Genomic DNA, 16,346 nt, shown 5'->3' with positions numbered 1-16,346 from the left:
ATATTCAATTCTGATCACTGCCGTACATGTGAGCTAACTGGTCAACTGGAGGGATTAGTGGATTTCTGGTATGTTTTTATAGTGCCTTAAAAACATAACCTTTTTTTACTCCCTTTCTCTTACAGTTGCCACCAAAAATATTCTAACTCTGAACCTTTCTGCAGAGCTAGATTTTCTAGAGTTCTTGAGCTAATCTGAAGGCCACATGAAGTTTGGAGGTCTGTAGCGATTGACTCTGCAGAAAGTTGGTGACCTCTGTGCACTATGCGCCTCAGTATCAGCTGACCCCGCTGAGTTGCTGTCGTTCCCAATCGCTTCCACTCTGTTATAATACCACTGACAGTTGACTGGAATATTTAAGTGAGGAAATTTCACGACTGGACTTGTTGCACAGGTGGCATCCTATCACAGTACCATGCTGGAATTCACTGAGCTTTTGAGAGTGACCCATTCTTTCAATAATGTTTGTAGAAGTAGTCTGCATGCCTAGGTGCTTGGTTTTATACACCTGTGGCCATTGAAGTGATTGGAACACTACTTTTGGCAATATAGTGCATTAATGGAGGGCAAAACTTTTTAGAATAGATAGTAAACAGTCTGGTGGGGAAAATAAAAACATTTATTTGAATCGATTTTTGATTCAGTCATTCATACATGACAAAAAGAGATCAAAAGCAAATTGTTTGAGCATAGTGAATATCAAAACAAAGCGTGGTGTATAAAAAGTCTAATGAACAAACTGTTAAATATTTAACTCTGATGTGAACTGCGTTTGAGTCAATCAGGCTCGAGAGGATTAAAACCAGTAGTTCAGTGCTGCAACTGTGCCAGTGGATCTGCGGGTCGATAACATGACAGCAAAATTCGTCCTCTTTAAAGGCACAGTGTGACCCATGAGCACCAGAACATCTGTATCCAGTCTTGTTTCATTGCGTACGAGTCCTCTCATGTACTTCATTTTTTTCGCCTTACTTTCGGCTTCTTGACTGGTCGTAGATAGGGGTTGTCGATCATGTTCTCCTCGTTGGATTTTAAGCCACCACCTGGTGGGAGTACAGCGTTCTCCTTGTCGGCTCCTGCATCATCCTAGAAGGTTAAAATAAAAAAATAAAAAAAGATAATCATGCAGAACAGTGATACATGTACAGTAAAAATTCAACATGCACATTAAACCACACTTGTGTTGCTATGGATAGTATAATGGCAGGGGTGGATTTGTTTATTTATAGGAATTCATGAAAAGACTTTATAGGGATTATGGTGTTGTTTGGGTTCCTGTGAGGCTGTAGACTTGTATGGTGTAATTAAGTCCCTCAGGGTTCCGTCCTTGGACCTCTCCTATTTATCATCTACTTGGCATTCTCCCTCTTGGCCTCTCGAGCAAACTTTCGACTATTGAATACACAATACAGAGTTTCTGTTCACTGGCACTCTCTTTCTAACTTGGTTCTTCCTATAAATGACATCAACGTAAAACCTTCAGTCACCGTACGCAATCTTGGTGTTCTATTTGATTCTCTTCTGTCTTTTGAACCATACATAAAATCTCTATCCAGTCGTTCTGCTTTCTTCCATCTTCGTAATATTGCTCGTATCCGCCCTCTATTGTCCTCTAGGGCGGCTGAGACACTGGTGCATGCTTTCGACTTCATTGGCTGCCCATTAATAAGCGTATACAATATAAATTTTGCTTCTCACATTTAAGGCACTTCGTGGTTTATTGTCAGACCTTCTTAAGTGCTACACTCCATTCCGGAATTTAAGGTCGTCAGATGCTGGATCCTGGAAGTTCCCAGGTTCAGGCTGAGTACTATAGGCGGTCGATCTTTTAGTGTTGCTGCCCCTTCGCTCTGGAACTCTCTTCCTTCATCTCTATTTCTGTGTGATTGTTAGTTTTTGTATGTAAAGGGTTTTGTGAAAGGTGCTATATAAGTGTAACTTATTATTATTATTATTATTATGCTTGTAAGAATCCAGGAGGGGACTTCCTTGAAGGTGAATATTTCCTTGTAGAATTTTATTTTGGTGTTGTTTATCTTCTGGCATGCATAGAGGATATGTTTTTTATTTAATATATTTTTATATTTTCATATATTTTTATGACGATTGCGTCATGCTTCCTCTCCACCAATGCAGATCCCTGCTGATTGAGGAGAACGAAGCTAACCCACACCCCCTCCGACACGTGAGCAGCATGCCGTATGCATCTCATCACCTACACTTTGACGAGTGCAATGCAGCTCAGCACTGTGTACGGAGAGACACACCCTGAGAGCACTCTTTTCAGCCAGCAGAAGTCATAATTGCATTAGTTATGAGAGAGACCCTATCCGGCTTAATCCCACCCATATCTGAACAACAGTCCAATCGTTGTTCGTGTGGCCGCTCAGCCTAGCAGGCAGGCAGAGCTGAGATTCGATACGACGTATTCGAGATCCAGCTCTGGTTCCAGCGTGTGTTTTTACCGTTGCGCCACCTGAGCGGCCCATAGAGGATGTGTTTGGGCCTGGTCTATAGGGCCTGGACTGCCCAAGTTACTGCACAGATAATACTTATCTGATAATACAGATAATAAAAAAGATCTACAGTGCTGTGTTGGGTGGCACTGCACATAAACATGGGTTGTGGGCAGAACTACCAAAAACATAAGGAATGTTAATGTGCTGCTCTAAATCACCCACCCTGATCCATGACTTATAACAGTAAATATAATATGTTGACATGTTCCACCTATATCCAGCCCTTATAATGGATGTCTAACTGACCAGCTAATGATCTGTCCCATGTTTCATTTACAAAACAAGTGTAGTATGCTGTCGGAAAGTCGCAGCTTAACAGTGAGCTCGAACCAAAAAAAAAAGCCTCTTATTAGCTGTTTACCATCTACCACTGATACAGTATTTTAGTACAGCCCAATACCATAAATCATTCAGGCTTTGTTTCCTCTACTCGTTTCTCAAATCTGTTGTACTGACCGAGTGTCTGTACAGCAAATAACAGTGACCAAAAAGTGATTTTGTTAGTTTAAACAGTATGAAAATTTTGCTTCTGTGGTAACTTGGTTGCTATAGTAACACAGATGCTATGGTCAGTAGTGTGGAGGAAGGTTGCTGTCTGATCCTACTTTCAGACAGGCAACATTTTTTTGCCTCTTGTTGCCCGAATCGCTCATCTCCCTGTGTTTAGGGACAGTGGTAGCCTAGTGGGTAGAGGTTTGGGCTATCAACCGGGAGATTGGTGGTTCAAATCCAGGCTCTGCTATGCAGCCACTGTTGGGTCCTTGAGCAAGGCCCTTAACCCTGTCTGTCTGCTCCAGGGGCGCCGTACGATGGCTGACCCTGCGCTCTGACCCCAACTTCCAAACAAGCTGGAATATGCGAAGAAAGAATTTCATTGTACTGTACACCTGTATATATGACAAATAAAGGATCTCTTCTTCTTCTTTACACCGGAAGCGTCATCATCTGTGGGCATTTGGCTGCCATTGTTTACTGAAAATGTCATGGCTAGAATCTGCTTAAGATAATCTAGAAAAAACAATTTGATCACAGATCCTGCATGGAAATTGCTCATCTATAAATTACAACCCTGTTCAATCACTGTCTGTGCAGTCAATGACAAGAAAACTGTGTTTGTTCTGTCTATAAGTGTACGTTTGTGACCACACTGTGACCATGTGTTTTCCTTCTATATCTAATTTTCTATTTAAAATTAAAGCATACAGTGATAAATTAATTAATAATTGGCACATTGCTTTACTCCTAATGTGCATAAAGTTAAACATTTGTGAGTCGCAAACTCCACCCGCTTTGCGTCGCCAACGTTCGCTCTGCCTCCTATTGCCAGCTTCAATTGAAAATAAATGACAACAGGTTGTTCGTCGCGTCGCTTTGCTGCCGGTCTTAACGTACGGTGATATAGATGTAGTGGACTAAATTATGCTGTATGAGACTCTGGTGGATGAGACTCGCCAGAGATGGTTCTCTTACGTTCATGATGTGGTTGGCATTGTTTTCTGAGTCTGTCTGGTCATCCTGCTCAGATGAATCGGTCTCCTCTAGTGCCTGCAGCTCCAGCTCAGAAGGCAAAAGCGCACTTAAATAGGGGATCGAGCTCAGCTGTGCTGCTATCACTGTGGAGACAAGGAAAAATAAGATACCTCTTTTGATCAATTTAACATGTTTTAGCAGAACTCACTGCTAATGTGAATACAATAAATTAAATACAGTAAATTACATAGGGTGCTTAGATGTGCCTGGATGTAGGCTAGGCCTCTACCACTGAGATCCAGGAATCCAGGGTTAGAATCTGTGATGCTACGGACACGATTATCTAATGTCAGAAGGAGGGGATGGCCTAAAAAGCCTAGCCATGTTAGGTGAAATTGTCAGTGTGCTGTCAGTTCCAGTCCCAAGCTGTATAGAAACAGGAGGGTCGCATCCAGGCTTAACACTGTGCCAATATGCTATGTGGACTAGATCCGCTGTAGCAACCCCTAAATACTGGAGCAGCCAAATAAATAAATTAAATAAATGAATCCTGATAAACTAGTATGCACCTGCTTGGACGTTTTAACCCAAGTTACTGTTTACACTCTGGGTGTTGCTTAATTAGCTAAATTGTCTAGTTACTAGGTGTGTCAACATAAGTTCATGTTTGTCGAGCATAGCAAATTTACAGCAAGGTAGGACTTAGTGTCTCATAATTTCTTTCTCTAGTTCTACTCCGCCAACCACTGCAGCAGAATTATTTATACGTTCCGGCTATCAAAATGTAACCCAATGAATCTGTCCTAGGCCCTAGATGATCGCTTATTTTTTTGTATTTTGTTATGCATTTTCTCCCAACTTTTAGCTCGTCCCCGATTGCATCATGCTTCTTCTCCACTAATGCCGATCCCCGCTCTGATCTGAGGAGAACGAAGCTATCTCACGCCCCCTCAGACACGTAGGCAGCAGCCGTATGCTTCTTTTCACCTGCACTAGGCGAGTGCTAATGCGGATCAGCCCTGTGTACAGAGAGACACACCCTGATCAACGCACTCTTTCCCCACCCCTGTGCAGCCAGCAGAGGTCATAGTTGCATCAGTTATGAGAAGACCCTATCCGGCTTACTGCTACCCCACCCCTATATGAACAACAGGCCAATCGTTGTTCATGTGGCCGCTCAGCCCTGACGGATGGCAGAGCCGAGATTCGATACGATGTATTCGAGATCCCAGCTCTGGTGTGCTAGCGTGTGTTTTTACCATTGCGCCACCTGAGCAGCAGATCACTTATTTAAATCTAATGAGACTTAATACATATAAAACCAATAAATGTACATGAAACAAATGAACTTGACTTGAAGTTCCAGTGAGTTCTTTTTCAGTTAAATTGTCACTCTCACTGCTTTCCTTTTAGGGTTGGTAGAATCACACATGATTACACATGTTTTTAATGAAAATCAGAAAAATGATACAATGTTTTAAGAAGCTTGTACAACTGACTGAATGCATGACTGGGACTTAGCCAGGACAGACCACATTCTTTGGTCTGAATTTTGGGACAACGTATAAATGCAGTGTATAATTTAATTAAAAAAAGTTAGACAAATAAAAACCAAGTATTTATTTATTTAGATTTTAACGCCATATTTAACACATCTGTGCCATTTTACGGCACGATCGGTATTGTGTTTGAATCTGCTCATTGTATCTTGTCTTTATATCGTGGGTTCATATGAAATTGAAGAAAAACCAAGAACGTTTAGAGCAAATTTTAGTGGTAGTGTGCAGTGACCAACAGACATTGGCAAACTGACCCATTCACCGTTTGTTTTAGCATGTGTTGCTGGGTTGTGGCCTGAGGGACACGTCTTGTGTCGTACGTGTGGCCGACTGGTCAAGAACCGAGTGTACGGTTGTCAACAGAGACACTTTTCTCTTTGTTCTCTTTTGGTTGAGAACAGAATTGCTCAAGATAAGAGACGTTAAAGAACCGAGGTTCCACTGTACTGCAATATTGACAGTAAAACCTTTTTTGAAGCTTAGTTTGTAACCCAGCACCAGGAGTGTAAACAGCTAAACAAACAAAACCACACAGTCGTTCCCTTCAGATTTCTACCTAAACACTTTTGATATGGATAGATTTATGCATGGTGTAAAGCTATTACATGGAAACGCAGTCAGATCATCCTTAAAAAGGCTTTGTGTCTCCCCAGTCTTGGCCATAAACCGTGTCAGAGCTCTCTCAACGTCCCGTCTTTGTGAAGCTGCCTTCTCACGCAGCACCTGGTAGTCTGACACAGGCTCACGAAAGGTCTGTAGAAAAAAAAGGGTCATGCATGTTGAACATGTCAGTATTTTCACTATACACTTAAAATCCCAGTCATTTTTGGCGAGTCTTACTGGGGTTTTGATGTACGTATGAGGGTCTGGAAAATCTGGGAAATGGCTGGGGATGTAAGCAGGGTGGGTGCGCTTCTGGCCAGCCATTAGAGATTTAGGAATCACAGGTGGATTTGTCACTGGAGCTATAAAAAAAAGAAGAATAAAGACTTAGAGCTCGGAGAGGAAGGATTTAATCAGATATATGTTGCAGCTTTTAGAAGCATTTAAGACTTACGTGCAGTTATGACCATTCTCTGTGATCTTTTGGCGTACAATGGGAGTGAGTCAACATTAAAACCTGAGAAAGTTTAACAGAGAAACCATTAATGATACATCTAAAAATAAATAAATGAATTTAGTTGATGTTTTATGGTTGGCAGGTGTTTACTGGTTACAATTAATTGGCTTTATAGGATTACAACCACAGCTTTTAAGTAAGAACTGCCACAGTAAATCAATAAGTTCAAGTCTAGACTTTAACTAGGCCCTTGATTTTCTTTTAAAGATAAGATATCCTTTATTTGTCATATATACATATACAGATGTACAGTACAATGAAATTCTTTCTTCACATATGCCAGCTTGTTTGGAAGCTGGGGTCAGAGCGCAGGGCCTTGCTCAAGGACCCAACAGTGGCTGCATAGCAGAGCCTGGATTTGAACCGCCACTCTTCCGGTTGATAGCCCAAAGCTCTACCCACTAGGCTACCACTGTCCCAAACTGGTGAAATCATTCTTTTTTTACTTCCTTGATGAGATTACTGTTAAAAAAAAGAAAGATTTTACTATATTACGTACAGTATTTGGTGAATACCTACATTACTTGCAAGCTTGCAATAAGAAATGTTATGTTTTTAAAGGATTGACAACAATTCAATTGTTGTCTTGTTGCTATACTCAATTATGCTTGAGCTTTTCAGACATTCTCCTTTAGGCTTTTCTGGCAGCAAAGTTCATGATTCTGTCAACTACTGCAATTTGCTTAGCCCAGGAGGCAGCACCGTATCCTTTTTTATATGCTCAAAGTATATTGACCTTACAGTTCACAGAATTATTAGGCTTTGATGTGTTTATTAAATCTGAAACCAGTCCTTAGGTGTCACTTGGTTAGCATCAGTTTGTTTTCTTTTTTCAACTGGTAAAATCGTTTTTTTTTTTTACTTTCTTGATAAGATTTTGGTAGGCCAGGCACTACTGTAAAAAAATCCTTTTTACAATATTATGTACAGTAGATGGTGAAACAAATTATTTGCAAGCTTGCATTAAGAATTGTTCTTTATTCTAAAAAGTTAGACACCAAAAAATGAAGACAAACAAGAACATTTAGAGCAAATTTTAGCTGAAGTGTGCAATGACCAACAGACACGGGCAAACTGACCCAATCGCCCTTTGTTTCAGCAGTTGTGTTGCTGGGCTGTGGCCTGAGGGACACGTCTTGTGTCAAAATGTTCTTTTTTCAAATGATTGTCAATTATTTCATGAAGTTTGGAATGAAATGGTGAGCCATGACCCATCTTTGCTCGCAAAGACTGAGTGTTTTATACCCAATAATGCGGCTCTCACCTGTTACCAATTCACATTTGAAACAGTGTAGCTTGAATATTTTGTAACTTTTAGTGTAACCCTGTCCCAACTTATTTTTTTAATGTGTGTTGCAGGCATCAAACTCAAAATTTGTTTATATTTAAAAAATAACATCAAGTCGGTCAGCCAAAACATTTAAAGTTTTTATTTTTTACCTTGCTCAATTAAATAAAGATATAAGAGAGCTAACAAATCACAGTTTCTTGTTTTTATTACATTCCACACAATGTCATTTTACAAAAAACACTTATCCAGAAATTGGTCAAAACAAAAATAAACAAACAATTACATATATAAAGAAAAAAAAACAGAATAACTGCACTGGTTAAAAAGGAAAAAAACTCATTAGCTGATTAGAAGAAGTGCTACTTACCCATTTCTACCAGGGTAATGACCACATCTGAGAGTGTTGGGCTACTTCTGGCTGTATGCTCACAGTTTGCTTTTGCACAACGTCCAACTTCAGTTATATCTGCCAAACAGATATAGCAGCAGTTATATCTGCCATGTCCCAATTTAAAAAAAAAAAGAAAAAAAAGACACAGCTGGAAATTGTGAATGTCATTATATTACATTGTCAACTGAATTATTGTAAACATCAGTTTAGTTATACTGATATCTAGCATTGATTATCTTGATATAGTTGCACCTGCCAAGGGGTGGGATATATTTGGCAGAAAATGAACAGTCAGTTCTTGAAGTTGATGTCGACTGGGTCAGAGCAGCTCCAAAACATGGAAATATGGTAAAGGTAGGGATGCAACGATACACACTACCCACGATGCGATGCATACTGGGTTCACGATACAATTTTTTCCTGATTTTTAAACAAAATGAAATTGAAGACAAATTATTAAAGTTTCCTTTTATTATTTCTCTTTAAAAAAATAAATAAAATACTGTATTTGTGCTTATATTTTATTTATCTAAATAATGAATGCCCTTTTATTTCTGAGGTAGGTACAAACTATGCAAAACAATGCTGCACATTTCCCTTTTTGTGTAAAAAAAAACAAACTGAAATGAAATAAATCCCACATTAAATAAATAAATGAATAATACAAATAAAGAAAGTATCCTCACATAAATACATTTGGCTGGAAAATTCCGAACCTGGCAACCCTGTAGTGATGTCAACCAGGCGAGGTGAACAGTGCCAGTGCCCTCTGCTGTTTAAAGTGAATATCGATTCATTATACATGTAAACTGATTTGAATCGTTACACATGTGAATCGATTTTTTACTGTCTTGTGGTGCATCGGTACATCCCTAATGAACAGTTCCAAATATTAGTCAATTCTGGCACAAAACCCTCGGCCTCCACTAAAAAGCTGAAGAGGAATCTCACCTTTTAGCTAGACAATGACACAAAGCATACTTCCACATCAACAAAAATGGCTTTACCAAAAGATTTATCTTGGCCTGGTTTTACCTCGACACTATTTAACCACTTTAGTCCCCCTGTTGGTCAATATCAGATGTCATAACCTTTGTTTCCTTTTGCATCATAGACTCTTGGTTGCCATACAACATTGGCGGTTTGTGGCTTGTCCCTTCTTAAACCGTTAATGGTTTATGTGTTATGTCACCCCCTCTACCAAATGTGTCTCCGTGTTGGCCAATACTGATTTATGGATAGGCGATAGATGGTGACAGCAGTATAGAATGTGATTTAAAACCAGATATTTCTGACACTGCACCATGGGAATCACACCCCAACAGTTGGAGTTACCAAATGTGGACATATTCATGTATCCAAAGAGGCATCTTCTCAAGTTTGTGCAGGTCCCAGAAAATCAACACAATGCATTGATGTGTGTATATTTTTATTTACCACTTTCTTCAACAACTCGATAAATACCAGGTATAGCCATTATCCTCAATCAAGGTACAGTACATGTAAATTACTGTCACTGTAGTGGTTTATGCATCATGAAATTGTAATTTTTTTTGCATTGTTCAAGTGACAATTATATTTCCCCATATCAAGGTGATACAGTGGTACCTTGAAACTCAACGTCAATTAGTTCTGGAAACGGAGTTTAAAAGAGTTAAGTTATTTTTTCCCATAAGGATGTATGGAAAACCTGTTAATGTGTTCCATGGTCCCATAGAACTGCATATATTTTAGGCAAATGTAAAATAATGGGGTTGTTTTTGACACATAGACATTGAAAATAACACAAATATAATATAAAAAAACTGAAATACAATTAAAAACAGTTAAAAATCAATAAAAAATACAATAAAACCTGCACTCTACCTTTACTTCTTTATTGTTTCCTTATGCTTCTTAATTAGTGGAGAGAACTTATGAGCAGTAATAATTAAGAAAAAAAATTTTTTTAACCCCTTTTTCTCCCCTTTTAGCGCATCCAATTGTTCAATTAGCATCGTGCTTCCTCTCTGTCTATGCCGAACCCTGCCCTGACGGAGGTGATTGAAGCTAACCCGTATCCCCTCCGAAACACGAGCAGCAGCCAGATGCATCTTTGCCACCCACACATTGACGAGTTTGGCGCCACCTAGCGTTGCATGCAGAGAGACACACCCTAAGGGTACCCTCTCCCATCTCTGTGTAAGCACCTCCAATCAGCCGGCAGAGAACGCAATCGCATTCTGACAGAGAGAGACCCACATCCGGTTCTTTGTCCCACCCCCCACATGAGCAACCGGCCAATCGTTGCTCATATAGCCACTCAGCTTCGAACCGGTAAAGCAAGGCTTGATTCGATACCACGCTCTCAGAATCCAGCCCTGGTTGCAGCGCGTTTCTTTTTACCGCTGCGCCACCTGAGCGGCTCTATGTCGTTCTTTTAATACATTAAGTCGCACTGCGCTTTTTTTTAACGATAAGCATTTTAGACTCTTTCGGAAAAGCTGATTCTCACAATTTCTCTGAACCTCGACCTGTAACACAAGTTTAAAAGTGAAACAGGACGAAAATCCAGCTGAACACAGATACATGTGGACGCTTTCAGGATAAATCTGACCGTTATTCCATACAAATGCAGATTCGTCTCGTATTCGCACTCTGATGAGCGCTGAAAAAAGCAGCAGTCGCACACACGTCGAGTTTAAGGGTACAAATATCTTGACAAAAGGTGTGGAGTTTCAAAGATTTTGAGTTTAGGGGACGTCGAGTTACAAGGTACCACTGTATAATTCTTTATAGTGATTTCAATACTCGTAATAGTTCTGTAGGCAAGATGACCAGCCAGGGTGACGTGTCAAATCCTGAAGCCCTATATTCCCATTTATCTGATAATATTTGTCTATAAAAACTGCATGAATGTGTACTTTATTCTACACACCTCCCAACTTGTTGTTGACCTTGATTACAGTACATTTACATTTTCGACCTTTCGACAACGCTTTTATCCAAAGCGACTTGCAGTGCTGTGACAGTATATTGTCCAAGCAACTGAGGGTTAGGGGCCTTGCTCAAGGGTCCAACAGTGGCAACCTGGCAACCTTTTGATTACTAGTCCAGTACCTTTATAGATTACCTCGTTTAATGTGTCCGTATGTACATGTTTCATACATTTTAATATGATTTAAACAGGTTTATAAGGTAACTTACAGCTCTGCATCATTTCTGTTAAGGTTTCCACCACTGCTTTCTCAGCGCTGTCGAAACCGCATTCAGTCAGTAAGGAACTGACCACCACCTGCAGAGTGCGCCGCCGAGCCAGGTTATAGTTTTCCGCCGGGCTGCTCGACGCCTTATTACCGCTTGACCGCTGTTTAAAAACATAATTCACATATTTAACAAAAATTACTAATTTCTTACCAGGTTAACAGCTAGTTTACGCGTGCATTTGTAAACACTTTTCTAGAACTTGCTGCTGCTATCTAGCTTCTTAGCTTAGCACAAAAAAGAATTCGCACCTTGTCGGATAATTGAATATGTACGGCTTTCGCTTATTAAAATGTAAACAAAACACACATTTGACATACATATAATATACAATAGATATACACACATATAATTCCTAATTATATAATTTTACTACATAATATCATAGCTCGCTAGTAAGCTAGTTAGCCTAAACTGCTAACAAGCTATAAGCTAGCGTTATATCATTATTACCATTGCGGTGTTAAGAACACCACCGGTCATCACCGCAGGATCCGCCATTACTGCACTGACTGTTAGAAATACACAAATAATTATATTAACTAAAGCATTGTGTGTTTATTCCACAGAGAGCTAGGTAGGGACTGCAACCAGGTTCGTTTATGTTAAATTCATAATAAAAGTACCATAGCGTTTGACAAAAAGAAGCATATGCAATAAAAGTCCCACACAGTTAAGCGTCTCATTTATTTGGGGAAGAAAACACTGTCATGACGGTATGTCTTTTGTGTGTTTATATTTGTCCATTTTATCAACTCCACTTACCATATAGAAGCACTTTGTAGTTCTACAATTACTGACTGTAGTCCATCTGTTTCTCTACATACTGTTTTAGGCTGCTTTCACCCTTTGTGGTGGTGTGTTAGTGTGTGTTGTGCTGGTATGAGTGGATCAGGCACAGCAGCGCTGCTGGAGTTTTTAAACACCGTGTCCACTCACTGTCCACTCTATTAGACACTCCTAACTACGTAGTTGGTCCACCTTGTAGATGAAAAGTCAGAGCCGATCGCTCATCTATTGCTGCTGTTTGAGTTTGTCATCTGCTAGACCTTCATCAGTGGTCACAGGACGGTGCCCACAGGGTGCTGTTGGCTGGATATTTTTGGTCGGTGGACTATTCTCAGTCCTGCAGGGACAGTGAGGTGTTTAAAAATCCATCAGCACTGCTGTGTCTTATCCACTCATACCAGCACAACACACACTAACACACCACCACCATGTCAGTGTCACTGCAGTACTGAGAATGATCCACCACCTAAATAATACCTACTCTGTGGTGGTCCTGTGGGGGTCCTGACCATTGAAGAACAGGGTAAAAGCAGGCTAAAAAAGTATGTAGAGAAACAGATGGACTACAGTCAGTAATTGTACAACTACAAAGTGCTTCTATATGGTAAGTGGAGCTGATAAAATGGACAGTGAGTGTAGAAACAAGGAGGTGGTTTTAATGTTATGGCTGATCAGTGTAAATATAAACTAAATGTTGTACACTAATTTATTGTCTCTCCCAACTTTGTGTAGTGTCAGGCATCAAATTCTAAATTTGTTTCTATTTACAAATATTGGAAATCTTTTGTTTCTACTTTTGTCACTTGAATAAGGATTCAACAGAATCAACAAATCACAGATTCTTCTTCTTACTGAATTTTACAAAATAGTTTTCCAAATTGGGGTTTGAAGAAAGTAACAGTCTGATAAGCCACATATGGTATGAGCATGGTAAGACACAATTTAAGGCTTTTTACAGAGTATTAAGTACACACTGATTAAGTTCCCATATTACAGAGTGGTAATCTCCACCATACATGCTGCTAATATTATTTACCCATGGATCGATAACCTCTTCATTCGCCAGATTTAAACAACATTGATCCTTTATTAATGTTCTAGACTCCAGACTGCAAATCCTCCATCAAACAGAGATTTTCTATTTAATTAATGATTTAGCATCCCATCATTAGGCATTCAGAAAATGATTACACTTTTCTGGAGACATGCCAGCCCTACTCCTAACACATTCCCTTCCTTTTTAAATGCTATTATTGTTTTGGTATTTTATTTAGACCGACCACTAGCAGTTAAGATGCTTCTGTACACTGTAATCATATTATTATTATTATTATTATTACTATTATTATTATTATTATTATGATCATCATCATCAATCATCATCATTATTATTATTATTATTATTATTATTATCATTATTATATCATTATTGTTAATATTATTATCATTATTATTATTATTATCATTATTATTATTATTATTATCAATCATCATCATCAATCATTATTATTATTATTATTATTATTATCATTAATATTATTATTATTATCATTATCATCATTATTATTATCATTATTATTATAATTATTATAATTATTATAATAATAATTATAATTATTATAATTATTATTATTATTATTATTATCATTGTTATTATCAATCATCATCATTATTATTATTATTATCATTATTATTATCATTATTATTATTATTATTATCAATCATCATTATTATTATTATTATCATTATTATTATATCATCATCATCATCATCATCAATCATTATTATTATTATTATTTTTAGTATTAGTATCATTATTATTATCATTATTATCATTATTATTATATTATTATCATCATCAATATTATTATTATTATTATCACTATTATTATTATTATTATTATTATTTTATTATTATTAATATTATTATTATTATTATTATTATTACTATTATTATTATTATTATTATTAAAGACCTGTATAAATGTTCCACTGACATTCATACAAGTCTATGCTCACGTTTATCATGTAAGTGTTGGTATATTTAAAGCAGTAAAACATTGATGGTCCTCTACTAGACAACCAATTATCCATTTGCCCCATTAATTGGAGAGATTCCTATTTTGTTTATGCAATATAGACAATAGACACCTAAAATTATTGTTTGTTTGATATCCATTGTGGTGGGATACATAGCTGAAATGTATCACTGTCAAATATTAGGTCTGTACTAACTATGCACTAACTATACACTAATCAGCCATAACATTAAAACCACACTCACTGTCCATTTTATCAGCTCCATTTACCATATAGGAGCACTTTGTTTTACAATTACTGACTGTAGTCCATCTGTTTCTCTGCATACTTTTTTAGCCTGCTTTCACCCTGTTCTTCAATGGTCAGGACCACCACAGAGCAGGTATTATTTACTGCAGTGACAATGTCATGGTGATGGTGTGTTAGTGTGTGTTGTGCTGGTATGAGTGGATCAGACAGAGCAATGCTAATGGAGTTTTTAAATACCGTGTCCACTCACTGTCCACTCTATTAGACACTCCTATCTAGTTGGTCCACCTTGTAGATGTAAAGTCAGAGACAATCGCTCATCTATTGCTGGGGTTTGAGTTCTTCTAGACCTTCATCAGTATTATAAAATAAAATTAGGCGACATGTAATAACACTACAAAATGGAAGAAAATATATTTATTTGTTCCTATAACATACACAGTTGTCTACAATCTGCAATTCATTTAGATGCGATCAGAGAAAGCAAACTCCATAAAGACTTAATACAACCTTTATAAATAACATTCAGCCAGTATAAAATCATTACATCTTCTTAACAAACTTACATGTAACACTTGATAACACAGGGCGCTCAGATATTTCCAACATCAGCTGCTCAACAGCCTTTTATCCCCATACACACTTTCCATTTCGTTTCTTCGTTTCTTCCCAGCATACATAGGCTTCAGTGCAAATGCTGTATAATCTGTGTGTGTATGTGTGTTTGTATGTGCGTGTATTTAGGAAGCATGGGTTCTGAAACTCATGCGCCGCTGCCTGAGCATAGGCATTTCTTTGGCCTTGGCCTCCATCTCAGCATCCATTTCGTCGTCTTCAGGGAGGATCGTCTGTGGCTCTTGTGTCTGGGCCGGCACTTTCACAGTCTCCTCCATCAGTATCTGAAGGGCGCTCGTTTCATCCTCCGGGAAGAGTGAACAGACGGCCTCAACCACACCACTCGCTATGCCCAGGACTGCGAAGGTGCCACCCACTAGGTAGACTTTCATGGAGCCCTTTGAGGGTTTTGCATTCAGCAACTCCTTAGCGAATAGAATGGTCTCCTGCATTGTCTCCATTTTCTTCAAGTTGTGTCTGTGTGGAACATTAAGGAATAATTATATATAGTACCAGATCATAATCCAATCTATGGTTTTAATATATTTTATAACATTGCATCAAGTTATAGAATTGGCTAACCAAAATCACACAGATTGAAGATGTATTAAAAATAGAAAACATAAAATCAGTACTTACTTGTGTGAAATAAGCAGACCCTTCAGTTGATAACTTCTGGTTTGGTTAAGTCCAAGTATCAATGGGCAAACTGCTGCAGACTCATCCTCTATTTAAAGGGCAGTGCGATCTGTGGTCATACACATGCAGCATGACTTTTCATTGGAGAGAAGTGCTGCCAATGTTCTTGAGCAATTTTTTGTGTGCTTTAGTTGTGGTTGGATAGTCTGTGCCAAGTTATTAGAAAGACCTCTGTACAGAAAATCTCATCTGCTGGGACAGCACGGAAAATGCAAATCAGAAAAAAACACAGAGTTTCTTACATTTACTTTGATTTATATTTAATTGCAGACAAGATGAATCTGAGATATTTCATTTCATTTATTAATAAACATCCATTCCTGCATTTTAGGCCTGCAACACATTCCAAAAAAAGTTGGGA

The 16,346-nt window shown here is 38.3% G+C and overlaps 2 protein-coding genes across 2 annotated transcripts; both read right to left on the bottom strand.

The window, feature by feature from the left end:
• Nucleotides 1-596: 596 nt before the first annotated feature.
• Nucleotides 597-12,206, bottom strand: LOC134333339 (transcription initiation factor TFIID subunit 8). The gene is made up of 8 exons (XM_063015291.1): nucleotides 12,047-12,206; nucleotides 11,537-11,696; nucleotides 8,327-8,425; nucleotides 6,606-6,668; nucleotides 6,389-6,513; nucleotides 6,154-6,301; nucleotides 3,990-4,132; nucleotides 597-1,086 (listed from the first exon to the last, which is right to left on the bottom strand). Exons 1-8 carry the CDS (start codon nucleotides 12,092-12,094, stop codon nucleotides 955-957), a joined length of 918 nt encoding a protein of 305 aa, XP_062871361.1. The 5' UTR covers nucleotides 12,095-12,206; the 3' UTR covers nucleotides 597-954.
• Nucleotides 12,207-15,073: 2,867 nt separating this feature from the next.
• Nucleotides 15,074-16,006, bottom strand: g0s2 (G0/G1 switch 2). Its single transcript, XM_063015733.1, has 2 exons — nucleotides 15,926-16,006; nucleotides 15,074-15,763 (listed from the first exon to the last, which is right to left on the bottom strand). Exon 2 carries the CDS (start codon nucleotides 15,745-15,747, stop codon nucleotides 15,412-15,414), a length of 336 nt encoding a protein of 111 aa, XP_062871803.1. The 5' UTR covers nucleotides 15,748-15,763; nucleotides 15,926-16,006; the 3' UTR covers nucleotides 15,074-15,411.
• Between the last annotated feature and the right edge of the window lie 340 nt (nucleotides 16,007-16,346).

This window comes from Trichomycterus rosablanca, chromosome 19, assembly GCF_030014385.1.
Source record: "Trichomycterus rosablanca isolate fTriRos1 chromosome 19, fTriRos1.hap1, whole genome shotgun sequence".
In the NCBI taxonomy this organism is placed as follows: domain Eukaryota; kingdom Metazoa; phylum Chordata; class Actinopteri; order Siluriformes; family Trichomycteridae; genus Trichomycterus; species Trichomycterus rosablanca.
The sequence above is the reverse complement of the archived record's forward strand: the minus strand, read 5'-3'. Positions and strand labels throughout refer to the sequence as shown.